The sequence below is a fragment of the Sceloporus occidentalis genome, unplaced genomic scaffold (genome assembly GCF_023333645.1).
Source record: "Sceloporus occidentalis isolate IW3139 unplaced genomic scaffold, rSceOcc1.0.p SCAF_7, whole genome shotgun sequence".
Lineage (NCBI taxonomy): Eukaryota > Metazoa > Chordata > Lepidosauria > Squamata > Phrynosomatidae > Sceloporus > Sceloporus occidentalis.
In genome coordinates, this window is record NW_028316987.1 from 20,216,949 (window position 1) to 20,228,596 (window position 11,648).

Below are 11,648 nucleotides of genomic sequence, written 5' to 3' on the forward strand. Positions count from 1 at the left end.
AAACCTTCCAGACCACTGACAGGCCATGATGCTCAGTGCAAAGTGTCAGGCTTATGTTGCAGAAAAATTTGGGGAGTGAGGGATGCGATGTCACATTTTATGCTGGGGATTCACACAGAATTTACTGCAGGGATTTGTTTTGTTTCATACCAGGCTCTAGAGACATTTGGTATACCAGTTGTTGCTTCCAAATGCCTCCATATTGGGGCATGAAGTGATGGTAACCACAAATAACGCTGGCTACTAAAGGCAAACAAATTTTATGGACATCCTGGTGATAAGCCTCTGTTAGCAATGTTAAAGTGCATTTAATTCTGACTTTCTTCTCAAACTTCCAAGGTTGGTTCCGTGGTGGCAGTTGGCTGGATACGCTCCAGGAAGGCTGTTGACTGGCATCTCTTCCGCAATATCTTTCTAGCCTGGTTTGTGACAGTTCCTGTAGCTGGCTTATTCAGTGCTGGCATCATGGCAATTCTAATGTATGGTATCCTGCCATATGTCTGACTTCGTTGTTCCTTCCAGGAAAGAGGGGAGTCTTTCTTTGAAATAAAAGACGCCAAGATTTCTCCTTCAAGAGTGCTAAGCTCCCTATTTAAACCATACACTACAGTAAGAGCTAGCAGCCAGGATGTATTCTCAGTATCTTTAACATCTACTGTACATATCATCAGTGTCATTGGTTGACATAACACGTGGTGCCGTTTTCTTATGTATTAAAGAAATATATATATATGCTTATAGTAGGTAAAACTACCTTAAATTATAAGTGAGGTGAAAATAATTGCCTAGAATTTAATCTTTAGTCAAACTTGTACATATTGTATCATTTAGTGGCAATTTTAAAAATCTTTTAGAGAAGCTGAGATGTTTGCCACTTTGATATATGATGAATCAAGGTGCAAAATGGGTGCAGTTTTTTTTTTAAATGCTGTTTAATGATACTGGAGCAAAACAGTGCAGAAGTACATTGGCTAAAATGTGGTTCATATCATCGTTGTGTATAATACTGTATGAACATTGGTTTTATAAATACTTTTTAAAAAGTAGCTTTTTAACAGTGCATTTCCCTGATATATTTTGGATAAGAAAGTTTAGAAAGTACCAAAGAAGGGGAATAGCTTGTCAGTATTACATTATATGTCTCTCTGTGTGTATGTGCTGTTTGTCTCCTCTTCATGTAAGTTTCTAATTAAAATTATTTTGTACCACCAGCCACCAGCAAAGCTGGGATGATATCACTCCTGTTTACTGTAACTAGCAAAGTGTCGTAATGTTACAGTCTATATAGCAAATATTATGCACATGGGGCTTAGTAAAAGTCCAGCTTTATGTGTTAAATCTCAAATTCTCTTCAAGTATACATTCACCATCCCGTGTATATTAATCCAGTTCTGCTCCCAGAACATCCATCTATCAGCAAGTTCAGGGAGCAAAAGATGAGGATTGAGCCCTTTGTTTTGCTTCTCTTCTCCTTTTGCCTCCAGTAAGTCTCAACTGTACAGTGTCAGCTGGTGAATGCTGGTGCCATACACATTGATAGTGATATGCCCAGTGTCTAAAAAAGAAGGGAACAAATTAGGCTCATTTGAGGTGTTAATCCAATGTCAATAATTGATGTTTGAAGTGGTTATTAAAATCGTTATCATACAAAAGAACAAATGTAAGAGCCAATTCAGATGCTAACCTTTAGCATTGTGAGATCTGCTGCAGCATGATCCTTCTTGCCTCCAAATAATACAGTATCAGATCTCTGAGGCTACCTTGGAAAAGTCTACATTGCAGCTTCTTATGTCAGCATTGCTCCAGTTCAGTAGTGACATGGGAAGAAGCTGTACTGTGGGTTGTCTGGTGATACTGAGAACCTGAGATGCTTTCATGGACAACCAGAAAGAATCACAGTGCCCTGCTAAAGGTAATGGAGGCAGGAGCCCTGTAAAAAGTCTCTTTTTGAAGAGACATTCTAGTTTCCTGTAAACTTCATTAAAAAAAACCGACACTACTGAAGAGACCTAGTCAGGTCTCTGGCCCTAGAACTGCAACTTGTAATTTATTGGATATGCATCTGGTGAGATCTTCTCCAGTAGCATAAAAGGGTAGTATTACCCAGCAGACAGCTGGTGGAATCCAATTCCTTCATTTGCTATGGTGACCTTAAACACAGACTTCTGGGAAGTTCTGTTCAATTTATCTGGATTTTTCATACAGCACTAATAGGTTTCCATTGGGCTTATGAAGGAGCTTTTCCTAGAGGACTGCGCTCCTTGACTTCTAAAGATTTACTATTGTGATAGCGCTCATGTTGGATTTACTGGATTGAGTTTAAGGAAAGAGTGTTTGGAGGAGAATGGTAACCTAGACTTTTGAAATGCTGCTAAAAATTTTGATACATGAGCTTTCTTGGTACACTGTTGTGATCCTTTTTCATTGGTCATTCATTCTAAATTTATAATAAAATCATAAATTGCCCTATAACTGCTTTCTTGTTGTGTATTTTTTTAAAGTTACAATTGTGTTTCTAGCATTTACCATCAGCTCAATTGCAGACACAAAGCATTCCTTTGCATTTGTTATGAACCTTGTATTTATTCTCCCTCTGTGTGAGCTCTTGTTTAGAATTTTGTAACAATGGGTGGGGTATGCACACACATGCACCCACACTCCCTGCCAAAGCCCAAATAAAGCCAAGCTCTGTGTAAAGCAAACAAAAACATCTATTTATTTCTGTTGGGACTCTTTGTCCCAAGATGTAGCTCTCCTTCTCAATTACCACAGCCTTCTTTTGGTGGCAATCTTGTAATAGACAGGATTCATACAACAGGATGCAAATGTGTTTTTGTGACATTAGAGAATCAGATGCTCATGCACTCCTGTCAGAAACATTCTTGACCAAGGAAAGGCCAAGGGAAGATCTTACCCACCCACTCATTTATTGAAGACATAGTTGTAAATGCTTTGATTTTCAAACTTGTAAAAATGTTTTATTAAAATAAAACAAACCACAAGGTACATACTGTAAAAACAATACAGCAAAAAGACACCAAACACATCATTTTCCAATATCAGCTTGATTGATTCTAAGCAGATTTATGCAGCTCATCTTTCCCCCCCTTTTTGCACATAAATGGTTGATTTTAAAACTGAGCCTGATGTTTGTTACATAATGCATATCTGAATGTTAGTGATGGCTGAGCACTGGAACTGTCTGATGACAGAACCTGCATGTAATGTAATAGCTTATGGTGAAACAACAATTGAATCACGTTTTGCTATTTGCACACACAAGAAGATCCTGAATCAAATAACTTTTTTACAAAATGGATTATAGAGTTGAAAGCTAGGAGAACTAAATACATTTTTGAAGTTCTTGCAGAGGCCCTTTCAGGAGGGTAAATGCCGTCTGATTGAAAGAAGAAGTTAAAGTGTATATGTTTGAACATGGAATGCATGTTGTGATTGTTGTGATTCTCAGCAAAGCTGTGTGACTCCACAGAGGACATGACTCTCAGCAAAAGATGTCAACATTGCAGCATACCAGTCCAGAGATGGAATATGAAAACATTATTTATTTAAAAGGCATGCTTTTAAAACTGATCACTGAGCAAAACAACTGGCTCTTTCATCTATTACTGTGGAGATCAGGATTTGATTCCGCACTCAGTCATGAAAACCCACTTGGTGATGGGTCACACGCAGAAAGCCCTGTGATAGGTTCACCTTAGGGTTGCCATAAGTTGAAAGTGACTTGAAGGCTCACCACCACAACAAATTCATTCTCTCTTCATTCTCATCCACCATCAGCCAAGCAGTGCAACTATTAAACTTCCCAGGGTTCCTACAGAGAGAGCTCAAGTTTTGGGGTGCCTAACCTGAGTGTGCAATAATTATGAAGCTGAGTTCTGGAGAGTATGAAGGAAGAACTGTGCCCTTCTCTCGAGTTACCCCTGTAAAGTGGAGGTGGGCAACTGTGGCCAGTCCTTGGGCCACAGCTGTGCTCTGGGATCCACCAAGGGGCACATGGACTGTTGACAAATAATACAAAATAGTAATTCAAAAAAAGATTTTTTTAATGTTAAAAGGGTATAGTGAAGCCCTGAAACCTACCGAGAAAGTAAACTGGAGGCTTCCAGGAGCAGCAGTTCACTTTTTTTTGTCCAGCAAATGTCCGTCTGGGGATTCTGAAGCTTTAGGCATGGGCTCCTGTGGCTTTTGGGCTATACTTGCCCACCCCTGCTGTAGAATGTAGTAAGAGGAATGTGTTACCTTCCCAGCTCAAACCCCTGTTAACCGTGTCTTTGCTTGCTCTGCCCTTAGTATATGAGCCACTGTAAGAGCTGGAGCTTTTCTTCTTCTATCCCCATGCCCCCCAGTTTTAATTTCCTTTTCTTCCACAACATTCTTCATATCTTGAAAGCCCACATGTATTTGTCAGACTATTTGTCATGTCCATTAAAACGTTACTTTTAATTTACAGGATATTTACTTTTTTGTTCCTTGGGAGTTCTGTTTCCTGCTGGATGCCCTGGTTCTGAAAGGGCTGCCTTACAAAGGACACCAAGGCAAGGCTCCCTTGTGTTGGTGTCCTGTGTTAGCAGCTGTACATTTCCCAGAGCCATACAGTAATGCCAAGGGAAGGCAAATCAATTCTGCCAACCTATTTTCCAATGCCTTCCAATACAGCTGGGCCTGCAGCCATCCTCCTCTTATGGTCCTCCCCTATGCTAGTGTCAGCATACTAGCAAGTGCCCCAAGCATGTTAGCTCTGCCTTGAGCAAGATGGCAGGTAGGGGGCTAGATGAGTGGGGAAATAGCAGCATGGCATAGTGGTTTGAATATTGGACTATGACTCTGGAGACCAGGGTTCAAGTCACCGTTTGGCTATGGAAACCCACTGGGTGACCTTGTGCAAGTCACACGTTTCAGAGGAAGGCAAAGGAAAACTTCTTCTGAACAAATCTTGCCAAAACAATCCATGATAGGCTCACCTTAGTGTCACCATAAGTTGAATGCACACAACAACATGAAGATGGGTGGGATAACCCTCTACTGTGATCTGTAATCTCCGTGCTAAGTTCCGCTTGCCATTTATCCAGAGAAGCAACTGAATAATTATAGCCTAATGGTAGAATCATAGTAAGGCTTTACTTAATTTCATGCCTCGGTGTCACGGCAAAGCTGAGGGCTTCAGGCATCTGTCGAGACCACTGGATTTAAAGGTATAAATCCCCCCTGAGCTACAGGAACAGCTGCCTTGTTTGAAACAAGCAGATGGTGTGTAACAGGAGATTCTGGGGGGGGAAATAGCCACAGGGTTGATGTTTCCAAACAATACAGTGGTTCCTAAAGTTACTAACATGCAACAATGAGTAGTCTTGTCATGGGACACTTTGGGGAATTATTTTAGTACATACAAAATTAAGAACAAAGCTCCAGCTCGCCCAAAGCTTAACTTTGGCAGATGCCAGAGCTAAAAATAAGATGCTGCATCATGATCTAAAATAATATAATATTACCAACATGTGTGCACTCTATGCCCCCTTCATGGGATTGTGGGGTCACTGTGTTTCTAAATTTAGATGCTCCCAGAGCTAATACATCTCACGCTGCCTTCATTTGGATTCTGAAATGTAAAGAGTAACCATTTATGTGAAAATAGGAAAACAGAGCGAGTTTCGGCCACTCTGTTAAGGATGTGAGTTGAGCAGAAAATATCTGTTGTGTAGCTGAGATTGCTGCTGCTATCAAGGGAGCTAAAACTGGTATAACTTGCTGTGGTTGTGTATTCCCTTATAGCAATATCTGTAACCTTAATACATGTAGCAAAAAGGAGAAGTAGCATAGCAAGTGCAGAAGCTCCCACGGGATTCATAGCAATCCCATCACAACCCATGAATTGTAACAGTCATTCACAGACAATGCTCTTACATTACCCATGCACAGAAGGCACCAGTAACATGAAGTGATGGGACAAATTCTACAATGAGAGTCTCACAATGACACTTCTATTCTGGAGGGACCTTTCCTATATACAGGATGGCTCAAGAAATGTTGTGGCTTGAGGTAGCAAATAACACTCACCTTGTCAAGGTTCATAATATCCAAATCCAGCCAGATTATTTTGATACTTGAAGGCAGAATATCCCTCGAGTACTTCTCTCCATCTTTAACGGTAAAAATGCAATACATTAAACAACAATTTGCTTTTCTTTCATGATACTCCAAGTCTGCCATCCGAAGTAGCTGCCCCGCTCTGCCTAACTGAACAGACTGATTTGAGTTGTGTGGCAATAATATTTTGTTGTTGTTGTGTACTTTAAAGTCGTTTCCAACTTGGGCTTTCATGGGCAAGTGGGAATTTGAAACCTGGTCTCCCAGTGTCCTAGTACAACCTTCAAACTATTATACTGCTACACCACTATCTAATGGTTTGCCACCTCCAAAACAATATGCCACTTAGACAAGGAAGAACATGACACTATACTATAGTAGGAAGTGCTGACAGGGTGGCTTAGGCCCTGTGCAGACCGGCCTGAAAGGCTGGGTTAGAGGCAGAGTCGGGGCATAGCATCCATATGATGCACACCTCAGCTCTGCCCCCAGGGTGGCGTGACGCTGCGCACTGCATGGCGCATGGTGTCATAGTGCTCCTCTGGTGCTGACACAGTGCCGAAAGAGTCCTGTAAAGTAGTGGTGATGCAGCTATTGCTTGTGCGGTTGCTGCGGCCCCTATCCAGCTGTAAAAGGGGTAGATGAAGGCTGCCCCTTCAGGGCTATCTGTACAGCTCCTTAATGGGACAAACAAAGCAACTGGGGAAGGAGTTGGGCTAAACTATATGTGCCTTTAAGTATCCTGAGGTTCCAAGATAACAGTAATTTCTGATGGAAAGTAGAAAAGGAACCCAGACCATCAATTTTACACAGCAACAATGCCTATATTGCCATAGGAGCAAATGGTGGGCTGTTATCCAAACTTAATCATGCATAGAGTATGCACGTACCTTAGTCACAATCTTAATGGCACGTACCTTAGTCACAAATATGTCTTCTTGAGCTATTAATATTACTAAGATGGGATATGTTCCAGTAGAGAGATGTATAATTAGGGGTCTGTAGTCTCTCAAATGTCTAAGCATGTGACATGTAGCTTTCTATCTCCCCTTTGCAGTTCTATGTAATGTGGGTGAGATGCAGTTGTGGTACTACCACACAACATTTTTGAGGCATATAGGCCCCACAGAAATAAAGAGATCGCATAGTGGTTTGAGTGTTTCACAGTGTTGTGGAAACCAGGGTTCCATTCCCTGCTTGGCATTGAAACCCACTGGGTGATGCTGAACAAGTCACACACTCCCAGCCTCAGGGAAAGGCAATGACCAACCTCCTCTGAATAAATCTTGCCAAGAAAACCCCATGATAGGTCTTCCTTTGAAAAACAATGGTAGGGTTCCTATTGTTGTGTGCCTTCAAGTCGTTTCCGACTTATGGTGACCCTAAGTCGGAAACGAGTTGAAGGCACACAACAATAGGAATCCTACCATTGCTTTTCAAAACTTGCTCTACTTAGTGGAATTAGATTCTACATCTCGGATGGATAGCCATTCAGCAATAATTTATTTGCCTCCAACAGAGAAGAGTCACCACTTGCTGGAACAGTTCGATTTACTGTCAAAGAATCCATACTGTCAGTAAATTCTAATGTTTAGTTAAGACCTCAGTTCTGTTAATTGGAATCCATTGGTTTGGGTACAACTGTCTGGAGCATCATAGAAGCATAGAGTTGGAAAAGACCACAAGGGCCATCCAGTCCACCCCTGCCATGCAGGAACTCACAATCAAAGCATCCTTGACAGATGGCTATCCAGTCTCTGTTTAAAGACCTCCAAGTAAAGAGACTCCACTAGACTCCGAGGGAGTGTGTTCCACTGTCAAACAGCCCTTACTGTCAGGATGTTCCTCCTAATGTTGAGGTGGAATCTCTTTTCCTGGAGCCTGCATCCATTGTTCTGGGTCTTGTTCTCTGGAGCAGCAGAAAACAAGTTTGTTCCCTCCTCAACATGACATCCCTTCAAATATTTAAACAGGGCTATCATATCACCTCTCAGCCTTTTCTTCTCCAGGCTATTGATGCAGCCTAAATTGCATTGGCCTTTTTAGCTGCTGCATCGCACTGTTGACTCATGTACAACTTGTGGTCTACTTGGACTCCTAGATCCCTTTCACATGTAGTCTTGTTCAGCCGGGTGTCCCCCATCCTAGAAAGCAACTAGCAAATTTATCACGAACAATAAACTTGAAATTAAAGTGCTGATGTAGGCAGATAAATCAACTCACAAAGAAACTGAATAGTGTATCACTTTGTTAAGGTTTAGGAAATACTTCAAATCATCTCCCAACCAGGTGCCTTCTGAATGTGTTGGAGTTAAAACCCACCATCCACAGCCAGCATGTCCCATGAGCATGATGAATGGAGGTGGCGGTAACTATAGTTCAGCACACCTGGTGGGTACATGCTTGAGAGTGGTTCTTTCTGATGTTCATTTCTGCTTATTTTTCTTCTGGTGTGTGTGTGTGTGTGTGTGTGTGTGTGTGTGTGTGTGTGTGTGTGTGCATGCATGCCTTCAAGTCACCTGTTGATTTATGACAACCCCTTGAATTTCATAGTGTTTTCTTAGTCAAACCATACTCATAGGTGATTTGCCATTGCCTTTCTCTGAAATATAGCTCAAGCATCTGATATTCCCTGGCATTCCCGCATCCAAATACTAATCAGGTCTGACCCCGCTTAGCTTCCAAAATCAGTTAGGATCTGGTGCCTTCACAGCACAGTATTCTGGCTTTCTTTTTCATACTGTTAAATTTTGCCGAGGTTTGCACAGTGAGAAAAGAATAGTGGGCAGAGCAAACAACATAATCCACAATTACTGGAAGCATCAGCAACTGCTGGCTTTTTGAGAGACTGTCAACCACAGCGTTGCCTCCTGTAACATGTGAGAAATTTCATGACCAGCCACCCTTGTGAAAAGAAGCACTGTTGCAAGTAAAAAAAAAAAAAAAGTGGGGGTGGCAAGACAGAGCCGGGGTGGCATTTTGTTGAAGGAGGTGGTGGCCTGGTGTAGAGGGCACTAAAAATACCGATTACTTGAGCAGGGCAAGGCAGATGCTCTGGCTGCTGCCACTTTACCAATGTTGTTTTCCCTGCCAGTTGCAATACGTTTCCTGCATCAGAAGAGAGTTGTGATGTCTTAATAAAAGGAGATTTTATTCTTACTATTGGTTCTCTTCATGGGCTGAGCTCATGAAGAGGAATGAGAACTAGGGCCCTGGCCCATCTCCCAATCTTTCCATATTGAGCAGATGCTGAATATTTTCTCATGTGGAGGCCGGGAATTGGGCCAAAGAGCGCAATCTGATTTCTGCCTTTGCATATTCAAATTGAAGTGTGGAATGGGAGAGGTTATAGTCCTAGGTTATCTGCTAGGTTAGGTCCCTTCCTCAACCAGTGAGAATCATGATTCATGTCTCAGAGTGCCGTCCAAATCTACAAACACATCTGCTGACAGTATGGAAAAAGAGATCTTGTAGCCCCTTTGAAACTAACGAAAAGGTGCGACAAGATCTCTTTCCAAATTGGTTTTACAGACTAACACGGCTATATCTTTGCATCCTAACATCTGTCTCCAGTGTGTTTCAGAAACCAATATCAGTCTGTGCAGAATATGCGGAAGAATTCTGAGCTCTTCATTCAACTCGCCTTTTGCTAGATGTCATTTTAACAAAATTGCTTTCCCACACTAAAACAAAACAAGACGCCTGCTGAATACAGTCTTGAAGGAAACATGTAGCACAGAGATGTCAGCGTTTGCAATACGTAGGCAACTGCTCCCACCACCTTCTCTTTTGCAATCAGGACTGAATCCCACCATATGTTACGCACAACATATACATCAACTCTAATTCATTCTCTTTCAAGGCAGAGCTTAGAGAGGTTACTTTGGGGGCTTCAACTCCCCAAAATCTCTCAGCTAGCATGACCACAGGGCATGCTGATTGAGGGATTCTGGGAAGCGGAGCCCCCAAACTAACCTTTCAAAGCTCTGCGTTGAAGAGTGGCACTCCGGTGCCCTTCTGTTCCTGTAAATGAGGTTATTCAGGTAAGCATGTGTTGCCTGCCAGGCTGGACTGCCAGACTCTTAACAGTGCAATTGCTTTATAGTTTAATTTAGCTGGGAATGTTCCAGAACACCGTGGAATGTGCACCACCCTCTGGCTGCCCAGCTGGATCCCTCTTTGTTCTCCCCCACACTCTGCCTTAGGTAACCCTCAGCTAATGACTTAACATTCTTCCCAGCTTCTTTGGCAGCCGTCCACTAATACGCAGCTTTATGTTAGCCTTGCTGGTGCTTTTCAAAGTCCCAAAATACCTCTTCCCCTTCTCTCCAGTAGACACTTCCCACCATCCCTTGTACACCTGGAGTCATAGCCGGTATCCAGTGTACAGCTTATCTTCTGAAAACAAACACTGAGGCTAATCTGCAGCCTTCTAAAACATCAAACCTCTTAGTGCCCTGTGTACTGGGGTCAAACTAAACATGAGGGAGAAGTCATGTTTCCTCTGATAACCTGGTTCCCCTCCTACATCAAGGTTTTGTTAGAGATGTGTGGCTTGGAAATCACATTTGCAGATTAAACTCATGTTTACTTTCTCCACAACACAACAAAAAGCACACTAAATTCAAGAGACACAGGTGAGGGAAATCAAGTGCTATGACAAACAAATGTCTTCACCTCTTGAGGGAGCACTTCTTTTAAATATGTGTTAAATGTATTGTCTAGTTTGACCGTCAGATGCTGTGTTGGTAAAGTATATCAAAATGGTGGAAGAAAAAAAGTTTCTGTGCAAGAGCTCAGTTTCTGAGGCAATCTCTTAAATAATAATTGGTTATAATAATCATAAGAAAGTATCACACAAGGGAAAATCAGGGGATTAAATAGGCATTTTCCCGGGAAAGTCGCACGATTGCGGAGAAGATTTTCGCACACATCACGATCTGAGAGGACTTACCCCATGAAATCCCATGAATGGTTTGTTGTTGGAACATTCCTAGTTCTTCCTGGGATAAGTCCTCATAGATCGTGACGACGTCTGAAAATCTTCGCTGCAATTGTGCAACTTTACCAGGAAAATGCCTTTTTAATCACCTGATTTCCCCCTTGTGATAGTGTCCATACACAATTCCTTATGGCTAGTATTTTAAAACAAATTGTTTATACTTAAGTGTCTTTTCAACTTCCAAACCACAAATATTCAAGTTTGGAATTCAAGCACGGTTCAGGTTCCTAGGATATCGTTGGGGTTCAGTGACTGAGAGCCACGATGTCATGGGCTTGCATTTGAAAATGTTTGATTTATTGTGTGTATTTTACAATATCTGGTAAGCAGCTGCTGGGAGTAGGGAGAGAACACATCATGGTTTGCAGAATGTTTGAGGAAGTTTGTGTAAGGCTGGTGAATGACAACTGGAAGTTCAGTTTTGAGTCAGAAGTTTGTTAGCCTAGGGTTTGAGTAGAAGGCACTTAGAAAAGGGTTTGAGTTAGGCTGCGGTTGGATTGAGAGAAGGGAGTCTGAGTTGAATGGTTGGTAAAGATGTGAG

General features: G+C 41.9%; 1 protein-coding gene across 7 annotated transcripts in view; it reads left to right on the plus strand.

The window, feature by feature from the left end:
• Positions 1–2,472, plus strand: part of LOC149309376 (sodium-dependent phosphate transporter 2) — a 93,099-nt gene extending 90,627 nt beyond the window's left edge. For 6 of the 7 annotated variants that reach the window (XM_089532309.1, XM_089532310.1, XM_089532305.1 and 3 more), the window contains exon 11: positions 340–2,472. In XM_089532309.1, the coding sequence (XP_089388435.1) occupies positions 340–504 (165 nt within the window). In that variant the 3' untranslated portion in view covers positions 505–2,472. The remainder of the gene's footprint in view (positions 1–339) is intronic. The other variant, XM_089532311.1, reaches the window with a different exon arrangement.
• The last annotated feature ends 9,176 nt before the right edge of the window (positions 2,473–11,648 follow it).